The sequence below is a fragment of the Marmota flaviventris genome, chromosome 15 (genome assembly GCF_047511675.1).
Source record: "Marmota flaviventris isolate mMarFla1 chromosome 15, mMarFla1.hap1, whole genome shotgun sequence".
Lineage (NCBI taxonomy): Eukaryota > Metazoa > Chordata > Mammalia > Rodentia > Sciuridae > Marmota > Marmota flaviventris.
In genome coordinates, this window is record NC_092512.1 from 9,973,314 (window position 1) to 9,998,498 (window position 25,185).

The window sequence follows — 25,185 nt, forward strand, 5'->3', positions numbered from 1 at the left end:
GTACTATAAAAATGTAGTCTAATTAGGTGTAATGACTTCATGAAGTGGATTGGCATTATCTAGTGAGTCTAAAGAATGCATAATCTACTACTTAGGAATTCCTCTCATACAGACCTTAAAAAAATGAGAATTATATACAGCATACTACACACACTGCCATGTTTAACAACTGCACAAATTATAACACCCCAACTGGAAACAGTTCAAATGTCTGCCAACAAAAGAACAGATATCTTCTGTATTTGTATCAAAAATACTACTAAAGCTATACACCTGGATAGAGCAAAATGAAAAAAAAAAAAAAAAAACCCTACACATTAAAGAATATACAATATACTGCTCCTTTCACACAAAATACAAAAACAGATAAAACTCAATAATAATTGTCTAAAACATCAAAACAAGGATCACCTGTGGGGAGAGGATAGACTTATGAAGACAAGAAATGTAGGATACTTTTGTTTAAACTTGTTCACTTGAAAATAATTAAAATAATGACTATATTTTATAATTAATAATAAAATGTTCCTTTTCCTACATTAACAAAAAGAGCTTTCACAAGGCAAGGAGCTATATGATGAGTTCACAGTGGGAGTCTCAGTGGGAGCAGCTGTTTTCTCTAAAAGCTTCACAAGGAGATAAGACAACAACATTCCCTGATGTAAACTGTAAGGGACCTGTCCTGGGACCATCTTTCAAACAGATTCAATGTCTAAGATGTCCCCAAAACATGCAGATGGACCGGTTTTAGGCTGGGTGGGGACCAGCAAAACAGCTGCCTGAACACATTGTGCTGCTCTGTGGTGCACTACATGTGGTAAACGAAAAGATGCTCTTACAGAGGGGCATTGTCCTATCCTGTGGCTTTAGAATCACATTGTTTTTCTCTGGATTGCTGCAGAAATTTTACCAAGTAAAATTTCATTTGAAAATCAAACGTTTTTACAAATAAAATGAGTAAGAAAATAAATGAAAAAGGATACCAAACTATGAAAATAAAAATTTTATAAAGAAAGAAATGTGAAGAGATTACATCTAAAGAAAAAGATTGCATTAGGAATGGTTTACACTAATGGTAACAAATGCTTAGCCAGTAAGTTATTTGTGTTATAAAACAGAGGGATAATTGAATCTGAAAACAGGCTAAGCATTCAAAATTTAACACAGTTAAATCATAGCCTTTCAAAATTAGTTGAGAAGCACAATTAATCACAGAGAGGTATTACTTCTATGCTGTCATAACAGATAAGATAAAATCCAGACTTGATTTTCAGGATTGTTTAAGGTTGTCATATTAAAGCATAAATGTGCTTTCAAAATTCATTATATTAGTCATGATTACAAGTTCCTCAGTTATGTGAAACAATTTCTTTTATTAATTGAGTCACATAAAGATATATGTTTTTAAGAAGTTAAAAGGAGTTAAATGTCTCTGTCTAGTTCTAGTTTTTAAGTCCATAGTACAGCCAAACTTAAAGAATTAATTTTATTCAAAGGATGAGACTGATTTAAGAAGTGATATTTTATAAATTACTTTTCCAATGAAGTTTTAAACTGTGAAGGTATTAACTTGACACATAACAATCAAAAGTACTGATAGGGCCAGTAACATTAAAGATGATGGCAGGGAGAAAGAACAGTCTACTAAAGAGGCAAAGGAGCACACGGATTAGATTTGTCTTTGCAAGTGTCTCCCATCTCTGCACCTCTAAACACAGGGCCCTCTTACTCACTAAAATCAAAGGCATCTGTGTACATCTCTCAACATGAAGCTCAGTGTCAGCCAAATATTAGGCGACCAAGCTCTGGATAACTAGTAACTATGTAGAGAGCTTTCTCAAAACACTAAATGACCTTGGCATCATTTTCTAAATTTGAACATTTCTAACAGACATACAGAATTTATTCCTTCATCATAGAAATCTAGCCAGATAAGACTTATTAAGGGCAGAGACCCTACCTAACTCATCTTTATATCTCAAATGCTGTGTAGAATACAATCTAACAAATAGTAAGCATTCATTATAGTTATTCATTCAATGAAGATAGCCATTTTCAAAAACTTGAAGCTCTTTATAAAAGAGCCACTAAAAGTGGGTTCATGTGTGTGTTTTGGGTAGGGGAGGAAAACAGGGCAGTAATTTCTCTCAAAATAATGTTGAAGCAGCCTAACAACCCACAGTTCACACACAGGCTAGAAGAGACACTGCAGGACTGCCAGGGGCATGGAAGGAGGCTGAAGTTGAAGCATGAGGTCTTTAAACTCTAAGTTCAGGGGGTTCATTTTAAGGTAAGAAATCAACATAAAACAGCTAACAATTCAAATGACTATAACTTATAGCATACATTTTATTTTTAGAAAATGATCTTACCTTTTTCATGAAACTTGTGTCTTGTCTACAAATTTTTTCTCTTTTTATCTTTAGGTCAGCTACATCTGGTATTATTCTAGAGACAATGTATTATTTTTAATTAACAGTACATTTGGTTACAATATCATGTCTTACATGGAAAACTATATTTAAGCTCAGGAATATGAACTATTTAATACTCATTTCAATAAGCATTTTAAATATGCCTATCTGAAATGATACTACTGAATTATCAAGTTTAATTAAGGAATGCATAATCTTGACTGCTTGTCATTACTAAATTTAAAGCAAAACCACAAAGTAAAAATAAAATCCACTTAACTAGACATGGCTAGTAGATGAGAACTCTGAAAAGTATATTAAAATCCACACCAATTTAAAAAACTGAAAATTCTACATTTAAAAAAAAAATCACACAACACTTAAGTAACATATTAATCCAGAGTAAAAACATTATGTAGCTCATTTTAACATGACACATCACCTGATCCCTCGAAGCTTTGCCCTATTGTCATGGCGATCCATGAGATTGTGCATTACTTCCAAGACTAACTGCCTCAGTTCATAATCTTCCATGAGAGATGGTGATAACAAAGGATCCAGAAAAGACCCTGGCAGAGCAGTAACAATCGTCTTGGCTTTGTAACCAGAGGTTACCTATTCATAAAGATGAAAATAAAAAAATGAAAAATATTTGTCAAGAGTCTTTCTTTGGTAAAGTTCTCACATTATTTTCTAAAATCATACATTTAGGGAAACAGAAAGTATGGATATAAGCCTAAAGGAAAGATATAAAGAAAGTTTATAAGGTGATGAAGGATTTTACTGAATGTACAAAAACATCTTTCATAAGAATAAAATAACAATTAATTTACCATTTGCTAGGCACAATTCTAAGCATTATATATGTATTAACTTTGTCTTCTCCACATCCCTGTAAGACAGGCTCTAATATATCCCGATCTTATAAAAGGAAATTAAAGTTCTGACAGGTTAAGAATATACAGAATACGTAGTCAGTACGAAACAGATGAATATAAGGAGACCAGGTGGCAAATAGTAAAGACAAGAACTGCAAATTTTAAATTTAAGTTTGTCAATTATTTTTCTATTTTAAATAAAGAAGTTGGTTATACATAATATCCCCCCACTCTGAAAAGCTATACTTCATTAGTTACTTGATTTGATGTTTATGAGAGCATCAATATCTTCTAAAGCATAATTACCTGTGGAATTTGTTTAATATAAAGGTCTTAGAAACAAATAAAATTTCAGGTGGATAATTTCAACTTATTTTCAGGATTATAAGCATATATGGAACATTTAACATTTGTATTTGGGCACTTATTAATGAGGTGAAGTTGACTTTATTAATTAGTAGAGAAATCAATAGGACAATTTTCTTTCTATCTAGAAAAATTAAAAATACTCCATGCCTCACACCACTTATCTAACCATGACAAGACAAATTTCAAATATTTTTGTAAAAATGCTAAAACAAATGAGTTTATATCATCAGAATAGGCAAAGAGTTCTTAAACCAGACACAAATAAAAGGGGCAAAACCCATAGAAAAGAACTGATAATCTAGCTATATTACAATTTAAAACTTCTGCAAGCCAAGCAACAAATAATTAAAAATGAAAAAGGAAGATATTTCATACGTATCCTAGATGTGAGATATTTTCTTTAAAAATGGGGCCTCGATTTCTAGAATAAATTCGAAGGATAGTATTTGGAAGGACACACATTTCAAACAACCAGTACCTACTATATCCATGGCATTATGCTAGGTGCACGTGAATCAAACATGAGTGCAACTGCTATAAAGTAACCACAACATCTCCCATTTGGGGTATATATTTCCTTTTCGGCTATCTACTGCCACTCCAAATTTCAAATGACAAATTGTCATTTTTATGATTTGCTTTCCCAACAAGAAGAAAATGTTTGGACAGTATGTAGAAAATAGCACAATATGTAAAAGGAACTTGGGGTTTCCAAGTCCAGGATCTACCTTTTAGCTCACTGACCGCAGTGAACCTCAAGTCCTTCCACTCAAAGTCTCTTAGCCTAGGCAACTCCATCTGTGAAACAGCAAGAGTTCTGCCCACTTTGATTCATCAGAATGAAGGTCAAAGAAAATAATAGAAGAATATCAGTGCAAAGCACAGAATTTTAAAAAATGAAGAGCTTAATATTTAGGTACACAAACCACACCAAAAAATAGTCACATTTTCTTATTAAATAAGAAATTAGACAATGTGAAATTATTCCTTTAATCTTTCCCATGCTTTGAGGTTAAGTGTGTGTCCTTCATCTGCATGAAGCACCTTACCATAAGCAAAGATCTCAGCAACATTATCTGAATTCGTCTGGTTCCCAAATCCCTAAAATATACAAAATGCTTGTATCATTAATGCTAATTAATATTCACATTACTTCATTTCCTTTAGTATATTCCACAATTCTAAACTTCACTCTTATAAGCTAACTATATTTTCATAATAGCTTAAGTTGAGTCTCACTTTATGTACTAAAATACATTTCATATGAATTAAAACAATTATATGTAAAAAAATTTAAAAAAATAGGTTAACTGGCTCTCAAAGGAAACAATTCATGCATGTGATGGAATGAAAATTAAATCATATGAATACACAATTAGGTGACCCCAATGGTACTGAAAAATCACATATAACCCCCAAATTATTCCACAAATATGAATTATGATTAAATGTTAATGAAAAAAAAATTAAAGTGTTTTAGGAGATAGAAATGCTAACTATCTTCTTTGAGCATTACACAAGTGTATAAATCTATCAAATTATCACATTACCCCATGAATATGTTCAAATACTTTTTAAAGAAAATTATATTTCCTTATTTGATTCATATTTCTTTGACCATAAATTAATAACCCTTTTTCTATTTGCTAATTCTCTTTTAAATTATCTGCTCTTACCTGTTTATTATTTAAGAAACTATCATATTCATCTACCATATTTATAGTAAATATTTTCTCCAATTTATACTCTTTTAAAATTATTTTAATTGTACCTATTCATGGGGTCTAGGGTAATAACTTGATAGATATACATAGGGTATAATGATCAAATCAGGGTAGTTAACATTTCCATCTACCTAAACATTTAAAAAAACTCTTGATTAGCACTTAATGATATACATACTTACGAGGTACAGTATAATCATTTTCTTATTAAATTAAAAAATAAACAGTCACAAACTAAAGCTTAAGCATGCTATCAAACCACATGCTATATAGTAAGGGAAGAAAACAGATCTTTGAAATCAATTTTGGTTATATAGTTGCAGGAAGAAGTCAACATTCCTCACATACTGACAATTTTTAAAATTTTTACAGAAAACCTGAAACTTTAGTTCATATATGGATGCATATACACAATGCCTAAGCTAATCAAGACTTTTATTTAGTTAATAAAGACATAAAAAATTGAAGCTGAAAAATGATAAGCTGAAAAATGATTCTAAAGCCATATAAAGGTTGACTTAATAAATATTTTCTAGATCAAAGATGAAATGTAACTGGAGATTAAGTTAAAATTTACAGTCTAAGAACATACCCTAGTTGACTGATATCCAAAGTATGAGTGGACGTTCCAAACACAGGTACTTTCCCCATAATGAACATCATGATTTCTGACCTCTGATAATCTGGTAGGTTACTTCCAAAAAATCCTACAAAAATATTAAGGTAAATGTTACAAATTACAAAGCTATTTTTTCTATATATAAAAAAATTATACTTTTAACCAAAGCTTTCTATATGTGATTAAAAAATGGTTGTCTTGAAGCTAGATAACAATAAAGCTATTACAATTTCAGATGTCCAAAATCATGTCTAACACAAAGATGTATATGATGGATTAATACTTCCATAAAATGATAAATACCTGAAAGTCTTTTATGTGTAATTAGTAGTGGCAAACATCAGTGAGTTTAATTGATAGGAGTCTTAGAAAAAGGACAAAAAATGTTGACTAGTGTCTGATGAAACTTGTTCAAATACTGTGAGCCCCAATTCTTGTTCAATAGGGAAGTGCATAATTAGGCCACATTTTAGTAAAGAAGTCTATAATTCAGTTACTACTCTGGTTTTCCTAGGATTACCCAAACATTCTAAAAAGTCATTAAAATGTGTCAGGTTTTACAGTTTAACCTTGTGAGTTATTTCAATGCACATAATTTAACATGTTTAAAGAAATAAATATTTAGCTGATTTACTTGTAATTTTTTTTCAGGCACTCTTGGGTTTTGAGGATATTTTACATTTTTCTGCTGTAGCTTTTGATGGTTTACTTCTTGGACATAAAAGATTTACAAGGTTTTTCAATTATTCACACTTCAAATTTTCTCATTTCTCTTAAGATCAGAACAGATATCAAATCATGGTTAGTTTTGTTCTTAAAATTCAGCATAATCATTAAGAATAAATTGGTTCTTCAGTTTAACTCCTTAGCTTCTATTATTGCAATTAATAATATATTTATAAAAAGTCAAAGCATTCTATTCATCATTGTGAAAGGTCATCAATGAACTTTCTCCAGGTAAGCTGCTTTTTTTTTTTTTTAAATTTTCCAGCCCCTTAAATATGATATACTCCTAATCACTGCAGCAAACTGGATTTTCTGTGCCCAACATGTCAATCATTACCACCTGACATAACATAGCCTGCACTTGTGTTTACTACAGCATCAGACTGATTATAGTACTACTAAATACTTAAAAAGAGGTAAAAAGCACTATTACACCTCCCTGCATCCAGGGTCAACCTCATCCAGCTGAGGTTCAACCATCATTAATTTATGGTTGAACCTCAGCTTTTCAAAAAGTATGGAATGGTTTCCTCTAATTTAGTGGTTCCCAAATTTTGCTACCTATTAAAATTAACTGGGGAGCTTTTAAAATGCTAACGTTCAGATTATATACCAATTTAACTAAGTCAGAATATATGGGTGTGGGAGTCCAGGCATCTGTTATTTCTTTAAAATCCTAAGATAATTTCAATGTAGAGCTAGGTTTAAAAACTAGTGCCTTAAGGGGAAAAGCTTCCTCTTCTTTCCCAAGTACATGTTCAACAGGGTCCAATATGTCTGTTAATTAGATACAGTAAGACTTAAAGAACTGACAAAAATCATAGTAAGATAAAAATTCAACTATTTCATGCTTTACAAGTTTTTTCTTTTGCCTTAAAATTGAGCAGGAACCTCCAATATGATCAAAAGTAAGGACAGAATCTTCAAAAACTTCTCATCCTATTTGTGTTGGACTACTGAACAGAAATGTTAATGGGCCCAGAAAGAAAGAACAGAGCAAGGAGATTTGTTTTTGATTATTTTAATAGAAAGATGGGTTTGGCAAAGAGCCTCACCCAAAGTGCAAAAGTTACAAGAGTCCAGACCACAGTCCATATGGGACAGACACATCCTAAGATCCAAGAGCTACCAGAATACTCACAAATTCTAAAGGAAAATAAGAAGGAAATCAGAGGTGTGATTTTTTAAAAAGAAATTTTACTCACTGTGCAACATTGCCATTTCTTTTCTATGTTATTCTGAATGTTTTATCATAGAAATAATGAGTCTGCTATATATATTTTATAATAAATACTTGAAAAACAATACATTATTCTAGGTGACAACACTAACACTAATTAGAAGTTACTAAAGCAATACATTAGCTGATTAGATATATTATCTTAGAATATAAAATATAATATCCACTAAGATATGACATCTTAGTGGAGCCTAGAACTCAGCATCTAGCTTGTGGTGTCTAACACTATTTCCCATTTAAAAGAAATCATGGCTCCTTGGAAAAATACCAAACTGCAGGTCTGACACAGGAAATACAAAATTAGCTGGAGACAGCTTACCAAATAACACAGTACTCAAAAATTGGGAAGATGCTTAAACAACAAAGAACACAGCCTAATGGGGCACCCATTGACCAAACCTGGGATAATATCTGAGCACCAAAATCACTAAGTACCATAATAAATTATAAACATAAAATATCCATATAAATAATAAATTAATGCATTTCTACATACATATAAAGGTAAAAAAGGGGGCTCTTGCTTACACTAGAATATTGGAAGTGAGGGAGGGAGTGCTAAAGTTTCAATCCAAAATTTTGCAGCCATCATGATAAAACAGTAATCACAAATGGATGAAAAATGTGCAGAGAAGGTTGAGTTAAGAGCAGAATATCCGCATGGTCTAAAAATGACTTCCCAGATTGCTTATATTTGCAAAAATTATTATTTGAAAAAATTGACTGTATGGTATAGAAATAAGATGACACCCTGATTGATAAAATTAACATTATCAACGAAGAGCAACCCATTATGCACCTCTGGTGAGCCACTCTAAGAAAAACATATCACTTTATGCTATATTCTAGCCAGGAATGAACTAACTGATTTTATTGATGTTGATGATTTTACCCTGGTTATATCAAAAAAATAAATCTTTATTCTTTGGAAAAATACACTGAAAAATTCAGTGGCAAAATGCTATAGTGTGGTTTAGGAAAAAACATATAGGTGTATATGTATTTATTTTTTACACAAACACACACTGAGTGAGAGGAGAGGGATAGGTGGGGAGCAAATGAAAAAGAAAATGGCATAAAATGTTAACATTTTATGAATCTGTGTAAAAGATACACAGTGTTCTTTGTCCTGTTCTTATGCTTGCTTTTACCAAATAAAAAGATTTTAGAAATATAAGCTATCATTCATCATGGACAAGTACGTTCCTTATGTGAGAGCTTTTTAAACCACTGTTGTACATGATAGTTTTGAAAAGTGAAATGTACTCACCTATTGTTTGGATGATGGCATTCTGCACAATCTTCTCATCATTGTCCTTAGAACTTGCATTTAAGGTGACACTGCCTACTGATCCCCCTTGCAAATCATTTGCTTCAAATTCAACACTAAGACGCAGATGTTTCAATAGGGTATTAAAGACTTCCAGCACCGTCGGCCCTGTGAAAGATCATCTATGTGAGCAGATGCACTTTCCCAGTACTATTTATATTCAAAAGCAATTTTCGTATTTCTCAATAGATTTTTTGGTAATTTCCGTTTTTAACGTTTTTACTGGTGCATTATAATTACATATAATAGTGGATTCATTATGCCATATTCATTCATGCACATAACATAATTTGATCATTTTAATTCCCTAGTACTTTCCCTATCTCTCCCCTCCTTCTTCCCCCTGATCCACTTGCTGCTCTCCCTTCAATTATTATTATTACCTCACTTAGTGCATTAAAATTATAAACATAAGTGGTTTTCATTGTGGTCTATTCATACATGGACAGAGCATACTTTGGTAGCTGTTGTTCCCCCGCATTTCCCAAGTCCTTCCCTATGCCATCCCTCTGGATCCCTCTCCCCTACTCTATTGGTTTTCCTTCTGTATTCATTAGTCCCCCTTTCTTATGGTTATTTTTTATACACTTTAAAATACATAATAACTATGTAATTATGAAATAACCAATTTATTTTTTTACAAGTACATGAGAGATATCTAAATAATAAAGTCTCTTAATTATGCCAACCAACATTTACTGGGCATCAATGAGCAACTCACTGAATCTCTTATATAATCTGCATAAAATATGCAGCCAAAAACTTCTACTGTGTACTGAGACATTATTTTTCTCAAAGTAATGTGTACTAGGACAATATTTAACTTGATTGATGGGTCAGAATCCATAAAACTATGATAATATACCTATATAATACAAAAGATTTATTTTGCATCTTTTGAGACTTAAAGAACTTCCCTTAATTATGAGTCAGAATTTATCAGATGCAAGTAAACTGACTTTTTTCCCATTAATAATTTCCATGATTCTCTATCACATTATATTTTAACTAGGGGTTCCCTTTTTGCTTCCTATCAATTATAAGTATCTCTAGAAAGGTAGCCATGACTAAATGCTTTTTCAAATGTAGAAAGCCCAGCACACACTACCCTCCAAAGAGTAGATGTTGATTAGTGTGATGATTCAATATATTGTGTTTCATTTCCTATTTGAAATTAAATATCTTGCCAATTTGGCAACTTGCTTTCATCTTTTTAAGATAAATAATGAAAGGTCTATATCCAAAATATTCACCTTTATTCAGCACTGAAAGAATATTAGAATATTTCAATAGCTAATATATTTCTACTTTGATTTTGAATCAAAGTAACTACTATCAGATTCTCCTTCTAATTTCTCTATTTCTATATCATGGATTCTTCCATTTTGCTAATCATTGTACATGCAGCATCATGATCTATGATTTGTTACTTCTCTTTACCTATAGTCAGTCAGTTATCAAGTTCTATATTTTCATTTCTCTGCTGCTATTCATGAGTGGGTTCTTCCCCTATTGCCTTCAACAATGCCAGAAACTTATTTCTATATTTTGCTGCTAGATGAATTATCCTATATAACATCTCTGATAAAGACTAGAGAAAATCTTTAAAGCAGTTTATCAATTGTAGAACTTCATCCATATTCTGGCTGCAATTTAACTTAAAAGCTAGTTCTCTGACTCCTTCCCAACTAACATCACACATTCTAGCAAAACTTTGCTCATGCCAATCCATTTTCCCCTCCCTTCTCTTTGAACCCTGGTATCTCATGATACATAATTGAAGTCTGCTTGTATTAGATTGTTAGGTGGAGTTGTCTAACTATAAGTAAACTACAGTCTGAATATCCTTTACCCAAAATGTTTGGGACCAGAAATGTTTGGGATTTCAGAATTTTTTAGATTATGGATTATCCACATATATATTATGGTATCTTAGGAACAGGACACCAAAGCTAAACAGAAAATTGGGTCTCATGTATACCTTGTACATAGAGGCCGAAGATAATTTCTTGTGGTAGTTTTAGTGCTCCTGAATTTTGGGTGTGACCTGTCATATGCTGTTAATTGTGGGATTTTCCATGTGTGCCAATATGTTGGCACTCAGAAAAGTTTTGGACTTTGGAGCATTTCAGATTTTCAAATTTTGTATGAGGTTGTCCGACCTGTTACCACTTTTTCTTAATCTGTATTCTCCCAATGTTCAATACACAGATGATATAAATAAAAACTTTTTATTAAAAGAGACTGATTTGGAGGTAAATGCTTTAGTATGCTCTACTTCAACCTAAGAATAATGATATGAACCCCAAATTTCAAAAGAAATTGTGATACATATAAAAATGTGTGGAGATATTCTTAAAGAGCATTTCAGATACTGCTATGCCTACTGAAAGAACATTTGGAATAGATTAATGAATATTTTTATTTTATTCTTTTCTGTCACTCACCTATGGAACCTTTAGCAGCAATGGCGACAGCCTCTAACAGAACCTGAATAATACCTGCTCGAACACGTGGAGAATCTTTCTTACAAGCATCAAGATGTCCCAGAATTTCCTGGATCACATGGTGAGAATACTGAGCCTAAAAGGAAACCACAGAGTACAAAAATATAAATAAGCACATACATCCTAGTGGGATGTGTAAGAATGAAAATCCATGTACACTTGAATAGACAGTTACAGGGGACTGGTGCTTACATTATCAGATAACGTGGAGCCATTAAAAACCATTCCTTTTAAGAATAAATAGGGATACCAGAAAATACTTCAGATATACTGAGTGAAAAAGCAATATACACATTCCCATCTTTTGTTTTTGGCAGTGATAGGGATCAAACCCAGGGCTTGCACATGCTAAGCAAGTGCTCTACCACTGAGCCACACCTTCAACCTTTCAATGATAGATATTACATATCATTACTACTCTTTTTTAAATATATATTTTTTAGTTGTAGTTGGACACAATCTATTTATTATTTATTTATTTTTATGTGGTGCTGAGGATCAAACCCAGCACCTCACACGTGCTAGGCTAGCATGCTACTCCACCACTGAGCCACAATCCCAACCCCTCATTACTACTCTTCACTTGATACCTCTTGAGCTAATATATTACCATAACACTGAGCATAGCAAAAATGATAATGACAAATGGCATTTGATCATTTATTCAGAAGTAACCAGATTCTGGATACTTTCCTAAGCACTTTTATATGTACTGTGTGCATAAACAGCACTAAGAGTTAGGTTCAACTCAATTATTCTGCACAATTCACACTACAAATGAGTTAGATTGTAGTAACTTGCTGAAAGTCATGCAGAAATTCTAAGGAATGGTTGAAAAATACATTCTCACCTGATTTCAGAGCCCTGCTCTTAATCACCCCTTATTATCTTCAGCTAATCAATTTGGTATAAAACTGTTAAACAAACTATTTTCCCTTATTTCCCACATATACGCTACTGTATTTCAAACTATTTTTATGAAATCCTTTTAGGATAAATCTGCTTTAGGCTGATTACTGTTTTGAAAGAGGTTAAAATATTATCTAATAATGACAGATACCTAACATCGATTTTGTGACACAGGAAATTAGCATCTATATGTAAAGGATAATATAAACAATCTATCAGAAGTTTTAATGATACCAAGATAGTGCTATTAATTGGAAATTCCTCTTTTGGCGTACACTACAATGTAATTGTTGATTAATGGGCTTTATACGTGTTGTAATTAAAGCTATCTCTAAAGCAATGATAGGAATAGAAGTTGCTTTCTGAACATTTAATAAACAATTAATGAGTCTCAGTTTTTAAAAACTTTGTAATTAAGCTTATTAATTTTCTTTTTCTTCTTGCAAAGAAGAACTGTATTAGGAATTAAATATGAATAAAGGAGGGTGAATAAATGAGAAATATAAGGCTAGGAAAGACCAGAACAGCTTTACATTATATCCACTGATTGCATGCACTGATTACTTCTCATCTACTAAATTAAAATTAAATTTTAAAAGACTATTGTCCATCCCTATGTAAATTACCTTTATTACAACTATCATTTAATAAAAACCTATTTTATGCTAGGCATGTGATATCAATCTCAGCAGTTAATTTAGACCACAGTTCTGGAATAAAGTGATCAGAATTTGAAGCCTGATTTCAGTTTTTAACTGTATCCCTAAATGAGTTACTTGACCTCTCTGAAGGTCAATTTTCTGACCTATAAAATGGGGATCATAATATTCAGCGGGTAAAAAAGACTAAATGAGATTAAAGCATGTAAGTTAGCACAGACAGCACTTGATAAATGGTAGCTTCAATTAGAATTTAAAAACCATTTAGTGTACTCATTAAAAATTTTTTCTGAGATGAAAAATAGAGCTCAGAGAAGTTAAAATAAATTTTCCAAGTCCACATAGATAGTAAACATCACATACAGGATGCAAATCCTGCTATAACATATATTAAAATATGTTCTGCTTCTAATGACTTTATCTACTTTAAAGCAATGATGACTTTTTAGAATATTAAAAATGTAAATAGTAGGCTGGGTGTGGTGGTGTTCGCCTATAATCCCAATGGCTCAAGAGGCTGAGGCAGAAGGATCACTAGTTCTAAGCCAGCCTCAGCAATTTAGCAAGACAATAAGCAACTTAATGAGACCCTGTCTCAAAATAAAAAATAACAAGGGCTGGTGATATAGCTCAGAGGGAGGGAGGGACGAAAAGTGACAGCATTAAAAAATAAATGCATAATAAAGAGCACCACCATAAAATTATATAGTTCTTTTTATTAGATTTTTTTCATCATAGCAAATAAGAAACTAAGTGGTAAATGAAAACAGACAAAATACTAAATGAAGAATATTTTATTCCTACAGTTATTCTACTTTTATTCCATGATGTGTTTATTTATACAGAACCAAAATTACTTAAAATATAATAATTAACAAACCTTACCTGAATAGAATACATTATAATTTTAAAGCAGTGAACTGCAAATTCATTAGGATCCCACAGTTTGTGATGATCTAAATGCCTGTAATTAACAATTAAAAATTATTTTAAGAATTCCCTATTTTTATAATACTTTCTTCCTTTAAAACATTCAACAATAGGAAAGGCTTAATTGAACGTTATCTAAAAAAAGACCAAAGTTTTCACTTCCAGAAAATGTACGTATTTTTCTCAACTATCAACCCTTGTCACAAAACAACAACAAAATATCTGACTGAATATAAAACTATAAATACCTAGAGAGGGCAAGAAAGAAAAGTCCTCTCAGTCCACATGCCACAAGAGGAAAACACCTGGACAGGTGAGTGTACATGGAAGCCAGCAGGGTTCTGAGAATACCGTCTGAACCCCACTCCCCAGAGCTAGTAGTTGCAAAGGTTCTGAACATAGGAAGTCTAGAGACAAAGCTCAGGGTCCACCCAAGAAAGGCAGGCTCCCAGATCAGAGATCCCTACAGCAATTAAGAGACACCACCCTCAGAGAATCAAGGGGAACTTGCTGTAGTAAGAGACTGAGGTCTTGGCTCTAAGTGCACCTTGACAAACAAAAGCCCTTCCACAGGTTTCAGCCTCACACCCAGCCCTCAGGAGTCAGGCAATTAATATACACTATATTTTTCCTAGACATTTAGTAAGAAGTAAGTAGAAGGAAATGGAAAGGAGAAAAGTTTCTAAATAAATTTGTTTCTCTATATAAAAGAGTCATCTCACAAGGCCAGTGATTCTCAAAACATGTTCCTCAAACAATGTGTCTCAAAATCACCTGGAGATTGGATTAGAATCAACAAGGCAAAAAACAACAGATTTCCAGGCTACTGCAGCTCATTCACCAAGATCCAGAGGTTTGGGGGCCTAAAATCGTATATAATAAGCATTCTAGGGATTCTTAAGCACACTACATTTTGAGAACCACTGTTCTAGGTTCATATAAACAAGTTATTATTTATGAAATATTTCCAAAGTAGAGAGTTCCCTGATAGTGGGGTCACTCATGTACAAGGATGAAAAAGCAGAGCTACAGCCAAACTAAGCTGGCTGAGAGGTCTGAAAGTCAAACCAAACAAAAAAATTCAATTTAAACGATTCTAAAATGAAAATTGATCACATAATATACTCAGTTTGAGCAAATAATAATTATTATTATTATTTCTATGCTATTGCTTACAGTCCTTGAGTCTTCTTGTAAGAAAAAAATGTATTATGGTAACCTACTAACATACTTACCCTGGTTCAAACTTGTCCTATATTGTGGGGAGTCACCAGTGAATTACTTGAGGGTCTTCACTCAGTATGGAGCCATGGAAATTTAGGTTTTTCCTTGGGAACTATCCCGGCTCCCCCATGTGCATTAGACTGCCCAATGCACATGACCTCTATCTCCTCTCTACTAGGAAGACCCCTGTTGAGAACTGGACAGCCTACCTCCTACATTATTTGGCAAAGAACATTCCATGGAAAATCTTGATATTCCCCAATGTAAATAAAGCAAGCACAGGCACCATCTTGCTTGCACTCTCTATTTTCAGTGTGGAAGCTCAATCCCTGAGATGGGCTAGCCCACCCTGGCCCCACTTTCTAAAAATATTTCCTGTGTTGTGATTTTTTTGCCGCTCAACCTTTTTTAGCTTTTATTTCACAGCCAGCCCATTCCACCAAGAGGAACCCCATTTCCACCACTCATGTGGGATGTGGGCAGGACTATATAGATCTATATGATTAATATTCTCAGAGGGCAATTCTGGAAGACAACTTTGATCAAGGATCTCCATTCTTTATTAAGAGACTTAAATACAAATGTCAAGATCTCTTCAGCATAAACTTAACCTTCTTCTTTTTACCCTACACTAACCCCTGAACTGTACTCAAAACTCCTGCCAATGGTACCAGTATCTTGTGCTCACTGTTGCTTAGAAATATGATCTTCAAAACTGTTACTGAATCACTTATTTTATTACTAGATCAAGTAACAACTGAAAGAAAACTCACTACAATGTTAAAATGAAGAATTCTTTATTCAAGAGTAGTTTCTGATGTCTATTTCCACTATCTCAAAGTCACCACTACTAAATTCTCAAATAGACATTAATTCTTTGCTTTGAAGTACTAGATCATTTATTGGGCCTTTTCTTATAATCCATACTATAATTATTGTAATGTCAATCATACATCAAGTTTATAACTCATTAGATATTCCTAAAATAACCTGGAACCTTCCTTGCAGAGGGTATCTGGTATTTAATTAAATAGCTAACATGTAATTACATTAATATTTAATTAACATTTTAATTTAACTAACACATGATCAGGATTTAAGTTCAAGTTCTACATAGAATACAGCCCACTTCAAGTTACTCAATTCAAGTTAATTTGGATGCCTTTCTTCTAGGCTAGTTCCCTAAGACTTCATAAATTATCTCTCAATAAGAACAATAAGATAAAAATGGAATTCTGATATTAAATCAGATATTGAACATAAAAAGTAAACCTGCCGTTAGTATTTTAACAAAATTCTGATTATTTTTTCGTAAAGCATACAGAGCCTTTAAAGAGTAGATCTCAAGGTTATCTAACCCACTGGTTTTTGGACAATACAAGTGAACTAATTAAGGGGTATGGAGTCTAGAAGTTAAAGGAAAAGGTTGTTTTCTGTCCATCTATCCCTCTACCATTTGCCAAGTTGTTTTCCTTTTAAGGCCTGTCTTTCCTACTTGTGTCAATATTAAATATAGCTGAGAAGCAGCTTTCAGATGGTGCAGTCCCCTCTCCAGGATGTCTAGGAGAAGAATAGTTGTGTTCAGTAAGGAATTTCACATCTACATGTAATCATGTCTGCTGCTAGTGCAACCCAAGCTTCCAGTTCTCTACATTTTGGGTACTTGAGCCAAAACAGTCTTTGGAATCCATTCACATTCCTCAACTTCACCACCTCCCTCTTCCTGATCACTCTTTCATCAGTCCTCTCCTTTCTAGCAGAAAAGAGGTTATGATTTTGGAGGCTGTGGGTTCAGTGAGTCTTTGCCAGTCTGTTTAGCCCTGAACTATCAGAGAAACTCCATCTCTAACACTGAAGTTGTAGTGTTTCAAGAGGCAGTTGATTGTATTGGTTGTGGAGGGATTATTCTTGTGTACCATGTTTCCTTGCAGCCAACCCACCATTTTCCACCAGCCTGTCTCTTGAAATCTTTTTCCTCCCCCTAAATATTTTGAGTATCATCATGTAATGATTGTTTCTCAGCTCCATTTCATCCATTACTTTTTCAATGGAGAACAACATCAGCCAGCCTAGCTTTGGTCTTTAACCCAGTATTGCACTTGGTAGGGTGAGGGTTGAGTGGCTGCAGGCCCATAGATGACCTCCTGCTCTTTGAGCTGTTTGGAGACCACTGCTCCCTCTGAACATCTGGCCCTCCCTGCAAAGAGTGTACTGTACTTGAAGCAAAGCAATCACAAATGGCCATGGCTGGAATTGCTTGCCAAAGAAATTTCTGGCCTTTCCCTTTCCCCTAACTGCATCAGGGAAGAATCCTTATCTCTGGCTTGGTTTCCACATGAGGTTTTTCTGAGGAAGGGGACTGGGACAAGAAGTCTGTCATGTAGTTAAATAGGCAAGAAATCTTATTAATCCATTTTTTTGTTTTGAGAGTTGCTTGTCTATATGATTTTTAAAAAGTCAAGTTTAATTTCACAAATTTTTTTTCTGAAATTACTTTTGGGGTAATATTTAAAATGAAAGACATTTTGTAACCCTGTAAAATACATAGGGAATATAACATTCCAGTGTACACAAAGAAAGTAAATTCTTTAATCAAATAAAGAGTATTATAAAATGAAAAACAAAAAAAAAAAAAGAGTAGATCTCAATATTGGATGAAGAGGCAGGATAGGGGGAAGGATCACAGATCCCTTTTAAAATCTAATGACTCTCTTATTTCTAAATATAATTTTGTGGTTTATAAATTCTTATAACTAAAGTTTGACTTTGAACCTGAGGACAGAAACATCTGCTCTAAATATAGAATTTAGGATATTACATTCAGAATACTCGATATATTGCTAAATTATTACAGTCAGAAGGTAGTAAAGATACGGTGAATTTTAACAAAATAAAGAGTGGCAAAAAATGTCCAGAAACAAACTGAGTAATACAGAGTAGATCTATCACCTGATAACTGAATTAGAAATACAAGTATGAACAAGGCTTGAGAGATAATGTTTATATGGAGAAACATAAAGCTCATAAAGGTATTCTGCATAGAAGAAGGCATATGAGTAGCAATGAGACACCTGATATTCTTATTCCGGTTAATCTCTAGTTATAAGATGAAACTAGAGAAATTACAATGATGATGGTAAACAGAAAAGTCAAGAAACAGAAACTAGAGAATAAGAGGAATTGACCACATAAGTTAATAAAACAAGGTATATCAAGTTTGGACACTGTTTTAATATTTCACTGTATTTATGCACTTCCAAGAATGTAAGTAGATAGTTAAATGATGCATATTATTATTATTATTATTATTACTATTAAGTAATATGTGCAACAATAATTAATTACTTAAATTAAATTTTATTATTATTACTAAGCACATACTTTATATTTAAAGGGTAAAAACTCGTTAAGTAACTGAACCAGCATGATGCATATGCATGAGATGTGACTGGATGCTATGCTACTTCTACAATGCTACACTGCTTCCAATAATATCTCACTCATACAAAATTAAGAAATTAATTTTGTAAGAAATTAGAGAGAATTAACATGGCAAAGTCACAAACAACCAGAAAAACAATTACTTACGCAAAAACTGGTCTAACAGCATTGTTCATATTCCCAAAAGTGGCTCGACCCAACAGCTCTCTGAAACAGTTCTCAGCCAACATAGCAGGATTCTCTTCTTTGTCAGTTGCAGAAGGAGAAGAAGGAGGGCCTATGCGACTAAAAAAGAGATATCAAGAAAAACTAATGTAAGAATTCTAATATTAGTTCTCATGGTTAGACAAAATAGACTTTACTTCTCAGAAATGTTAATATGGCATTTTCTTTTGTATCCCCAAATATCTTTAAGCTTAATTCTAAGGCCATGAATCTAACACCACAAAAACTAATCATATAATGTTTCAAAAAAGGAGAACTAAATTTAGCTGGGAGCCTGTTTCCAACACACTGTCCTTTACCTAATGTAAAACACTGAGCAGTTCACTACTTGTTCCTGTTCATACAACTTCACGTTCATGTGAAATCTCAGTTAAGGACACCGTCAGGCATCCCCAGCTTAACTGCAAGTGAGCAGAAGAAATACAGTGCACTGAAAAACCATAACCAGCCTTTGTTTAGAAAAAAAATGTAAAAAGCTGATTAGAACACCTAAAAAGGTAGAAGTCTTGGTGGGTAGCACTTGTTTGGTTCACATCTTGAAACATTATTTTAGGCAAATTATATGCAACAATAATTAAATATAGAAAAAGTGTATCTGTGGCACTGGAATTACACCATGAGAGAATAAATTTTTTTTAAATTTAGCAAACAGTGGTCTCTATTTACTCTATGTTACTTATGCCAGCCCTGAAAAATAAGAGCCATAATTATGGGAAATAGATTTCTAATTAGTTCATGACTTTTTAAAGTTTAAATATTTTGATAGAAAAATTTTGGCCTTAGTTATAGTGCCAAGAATAGGGAAAATATCAAAGGAGTTAAAGCATAACAAATTTTAGACATTAGAAAAGGATTCCAAATCTGGAGATAATCACACCTGAAAAATTAAGTATAAATGCTTTCTGTAATTAGCATAAATGTAAATGAGCACAGATAGAACTGCTATCATAGTTATTAATTGTTAGATCATTTTGATACTGTGCATATAATCTTGAAAATTACAAATAAAAATTTTAGAACTACAGAGTTAAATCTTTTTTAAATTTGTTTCGGCTTTTCTTCTTCAAATGGCAAGAAGCAAGCAGGTCAGGTTAATAAGCCAAAACCGAGAATTCTGCTTTTGAAGCTTAGTCACACATCTTCTCTATGTAGGGCAACAGAAATGTGATGGTGATATGAACTGGCACTTGAAAAAGTGAAACGAAGTGTATCATTCCAGGTACAATTGAATGGAGGGGTGGTGGCACACAGGGAGCACCATGGACAGAAAGTCAGCATATATCCAAAAATAAGCATAATGAGGTCACCAGAATAAATTTTCCTCCAGAAAGGAACATATTTCTAAACTCACTTAACCTCATGAGATTACTACTTAGATAATACTAAAAGCATTCTTATAGCAGGGAACACAAATAAATATACACAAAAGCAACACAGCCTCAATTCCAACACCTTTACTCAATACCTGTCAACTTCTTCTATCTTTTGCATGTTAAAAAGAAGAGATGGGACAATCTTATCCATATGCTGAGGTTCCCAAATTGTAGCCCGAAGTTCATCATTAACTGTTTTGCGAACCACACCCTGAATACCTCTTATTCCAGCAATTCGAATTCTATAAAGAAGGAAAAAATAACTATGAAAAAGTTATTTAAAGCAACTTTTTTGTCTAGCCAAGAGAATGGATGTCAAGTAAATATGGCTATCTTCACAATAAAATACCTTAAAAATAACACACAGTTAAGTCTAAGTGGTTAAAATCTCCAAAAATCTAAGTTAGAGAGCAATAGGTTCAAAAGAGCTTTACATTGAAAATCATCTTTTTAAAATTAGCATTTAAAGTTCAAAAGAACTTTCAAATATAGAAATATTTATTTTAAAAATAAAAATATTATTTTTTTCACTAAAAAAATCAAAAGCACAGGTTTTCCTAAGATGGTGATGGTGATATTAACTAAAAACAACATGAAAGATTCTTTTTTTTTTTTTTTTGGTCTGGAAGTCGCAAAGTTAGGTAGAAAAAGAATTTCACAGTTTCTTAACACCTGCCTGCTTCTTCAGATTCCATAACCCCTAATTTTCTCAAGCTCTTCCTTGCTCTTCTTGGGGGGAAAAAAAGAACTAAAAAATAGCTTACAAAAGCTTCAGAGGAACAATCTCAAGCCGAACCAACCTGGTGACCCTAAGTCTTAAATATATATTTCTTCTGGATAAATGCTTCCTTTTTTTGAACTGTAATTGTTTACTTCCTTTTCTCCTATTACCTGAAAGACTTACCAATTAGAGGTTTATTAAGCTTACTTAATACTGTTTTTCAGAAACTATAAATCAGTTTAAAGAATGGAAGATATGGGGAAGGGACATAATACTGCTTTACAAACCCACGGGGAAAGACTTCAGGCATTCAAGAGCAGCAAATAAGGAGAAGGGGAGATGGCAATGATATGCCACTGAATAGGTGAGAATGAAGTAGGAGACATATTCAAAAGTGAATTGGGAGACAAGGAGACAAATTCTGCCTATTTCAAAGTTGTGTCTACATATGCTGCTTTCTAAAGTATGAAGAAGTTTTAAGAGACTCTTATGCATCTATCATAAGTGAGCAAGCCTAACATTACTACAAAACGTTTTTGCTTTACATACCTGCTGCTGCTCCACTGGTAACAAGAAGGTCAAGCCCAAGGTGGCATAGACCATATGAACAGGTAAGATGCCATGTGTCATGCCTCATACCTTAAATGGAGTAGCAGCAAATGGTGGTCCCCTTATTGGGACTTAAGAATATGTGTGACACTAGTAACTACCAATAGCTACTACAGTGCACAGCTAGCATCCAGTCCAGATCTAATAGTTGGCCTGACTAGCACTTACTAGCCATGAGCTTCAAAGGTGTTTTACAGTTTCCCCATCAGTAAAATATAACATTTATGGTGTCTACAGCACAGGAAGGCTGTACAGATTTAAACAAATTAATTAAAATAAAGAGCTTAAACAATAATTGACCCTCAGTAAGCAATCAACAACTGTTAGCTGCCCCTGCTACTGTTAGTCACCATGATGATGATGATGATGATTATAATGATGATGATTATTTCTGCTACAGTTGAAGTGCTTAAGAAATCAGCTAGAACTGTGATACATGAGTTTACAAATGAGAACCATTTCTATATGGCTAATATTTTAAGAAAATATTAATAGTTAACAGCTCATCTCCTATTGCTTACATCTCTTTGGGTTCTTTATGGTACGGCTTTGCTATAAATAAAGGGATAGGAGCTAAGAGTATAGTTCAGTGGTAGGGTGCTTGCTTAGCATGTGCGAGGCCCTTGGTTCCACTCCTAGTACGGGAAAGAAAAAGCATTGACAAAAAATATCTGAGTTAGCTGAGCAAGATGGCACTTTCCTGTAATCCCAGCTCAAGAAGCTGAGGCACAGAGATCACAAATTCAGAGTCAGCCTTGGCAATTTATCGAGGCTGTAGGCAACTCAGTAAGACCTGTCTCAAAATAAAATATAAAAAGGGCTGGGGATGTGGTTCAGTGGTTAAGTGCCTCTGGGTTCAATCCCTGGTATAAAAAAAGAAAAAAAAGTATCTAAATTATATCCTGAAATGGAACATTTACAACCTAAATGAAAACTAAATAGGTTTTATTTAAGGCAAAGAAAGATAAACTTCAATTACTCTTAAGTATCTTAAACCATTTTATTTTACTCATTTATTTCACAGTAGTTCAAATGAAATATTGGTATTCAAATTATTACATAGTATAGGAAAGACCTAGAATTAGGGAAAAGTACTGTAAGTCTTTCATTTGTGTATAGAAAATCTCAAGTCTCTTTTTGTTGGGACTGGGGGTATAGCTCAGGGTAAAGAACTCAACTAGCATGGGAACCGAGTCCTAGGTTCAATCCCCAGCCCCACCAAAACCAGAATAGAAAATGTTTCTAGCTTTCAAGTTTTTTTGTGTGTTTTTTTGGTAAATAATAATGAAAAACATTACATGAAAAAAAATTTTAAAGACATTTCACTAGGGGGCGATAAATACCTAAAAATAAGGAATCTACCTTTGATACATCAGAAAGAATTTTGCCAGCTCTATTTGAAATATGTAATGGTTTGTTTAAAAAAATATATTTTTACCCGTCCTGTAGTAATAGAAAAAAAGATATTAGTAGTGACTAGGGTAAATAGGAAATTAATTATCGTAAGGCAATTCTAGTATTTGTATCTTCAAAGTTTCACACTTCATAATAAAGCATTAAAAACAGGACTCTTCATGGCCCATGCTATCTTGAGGAAACAATACACTAACAGAGAAATGACTATTACCTCTCGGCTTTCTTTCTCCAAGTTAAAATAACTTTTACATTTATTTTCATTCAAGGAAATTAACACTGTAGCTTGCAGATTCAAACTAAAAGCTAGTTACATCTCTACATGTTCCCTTAGTTACTTTAAAATAAAACTAAAAATTACAAAACATGCTATATCTTGATTACCAACTGATGAAAATAACTCTCAGGCTTCAGGCCAATTTCTTTTTATTAGGTATATTACAATGGAGCATTAGCTCAAATTGCTTTCTATATTTACCAAGGTCATGTTGACTTTAAAATTTCTCATTTTTATACAGATATCAACTGACCTGGGGAATGTAGCTCAATGGTACAGCACTTAACTAGCATGTGGTAAAAACTGGGTTCAACCAAAAAGAAAAAAAAATACACTCTACATAGATATCAACATATAGACTGGGTTTGTAATTAAATGTTCACTTCCAAATACCTCTATAAATGCTAGAAGTATTTTAAATAAAGTGTCATGTCAGTAGTCAACGACGTCAGAATGACAATAATTTAGTTTTATACAATCACTTCATTTAATAACTTTTTATTGATTCAAAAGGACTTATTTAGAGCCTACTATGTGATATAGTAGTCCTCAAAAACAAAGCCCTTGTGTTCCTGAAATTTATACTCCATAGAGGTACAAGAATCAGAAGATACTTTAAGAAGAATAACTAGGGTGGGGTGGAGGGTTGACAGTTAATAAAAGGTGGCTAGGAGAGAATTCTTGGGATAAGGTGATATCAGAGGAAAACTCTGTACAAATCGAGGTAACAAGCCACACAGGTATCTGGGTAATTGGTCATGGCAAAAAAAAAAAAAAAAAAGTGTATCTAGAGCCCTAAAGTATTCAAGAGATATCAAGGAGATCCATGTGTGAAATAGAGGGAAAGCAGGAGGGAATGACTGACAGGATCAGATATAGGCAGGGAGAGCTGAAGGAACATTCTGGCTACACTAAAGACTGAATTTTAGTGACCAAATTAAGAAATTACTCTGATTTTGCATTTTCAGTCAGTTTTATCTTCTACCAGCAATGGAAAGCTGTTTCACGGACATTCTTATTTCTTTAATAATCACTATGTAAAGTATAAACATAATACTTACCTATAGATTACTTACTATAAATCATAAAATAAAGTAATACATACTCTGTTCGTATTTCTGGATCACTATGACAGGAATGACACATGGCACTGAATCGAGACACAAAAAAGTCATAACGTCTGTGATAAGACGGTGTATCTTCTTCAATATTTGCAAATTTGACAAACTAAAAAACAAAAACAACAATACTTACAATATACTTTTTGAAAGTGTGGGACAAATACATTTACTTTTATTATCTTTTATATTAACAAGCAATAGCCAAATAAGAAGCAAATGAAATGTATGAGATATAAATATTGCATAGACACAAAAGGAATTTTTTGATAATGAACTTTCAGATAATCAAGGATAGTATTCTAGACATTAAATGCAGCTCCCTTTCAGAGAGCAAGCCCACTCTGTGAAAGAAACAATCTTGCTCTTAACTCTTCCATATTTCCTGCACTCTGATAATGTTTCTTTCAGTGAAGAGCGTAATTAGGCCACAATCTCTACAGAACATTACTGCTTAATTGTGGGTAGAAAATCTCCCT

General features: G+C 33.1%; 1 protein-coding gene across 3 annotated transcripts in view; it reads right to left on the minus strand.

Moving 5' to 3' along the window:
- Positions 1–25,185, minus strand: part of Efr3a (EFR3 homolog A) — a 92,476-nt gene that overhangs the window by 19,283 nt on the left and 48,008 nt on the right. For 2 of the 3 annotated variants that reach the window (XM_027950284.2, XM_071602115.1), the window contains 10 exons: positions 24,694–24,815; positions 20,661–20,810; positions 19,118–19,255; positions 14,261–14,339; positions 11,748–11,883; positions 9,241–9,408; positions 5,978–6,092; positions 4,711–4,762; positions 2,857–3,029; positions 2,373–2,448 (listed from right to left, as the gene is read on the minus strand). In XM_027950284.2, coding sequence (XP_027806085.2) covers positions 2,373–2,448; positions 2,857–3,029; positions 4,711–4,762; positions 5,978–6,092; positions 9,241–9,408; positions 11,748–11,883; positions 14,261–14,339; positions 19,118–19,255; positions 20,661–20,810; positions 24,694–24,815 — 1,209 coding nt within the window. The remainder of the gene's footprint in view (positions 1–2,372; positions 2,449–2,856; positions 3,030–4,710; positions 4,763–5,977; positions 6,093–9,240; positions 9,409–11,747; positions 11,884–14,260; positions 14,340–19,117; positions 19,256–20,660; positions 20,811–24,693; positions 24,816–25,185) is intronic. The other variant, XM_027950292.2, reaches the window with a different exon arrangement.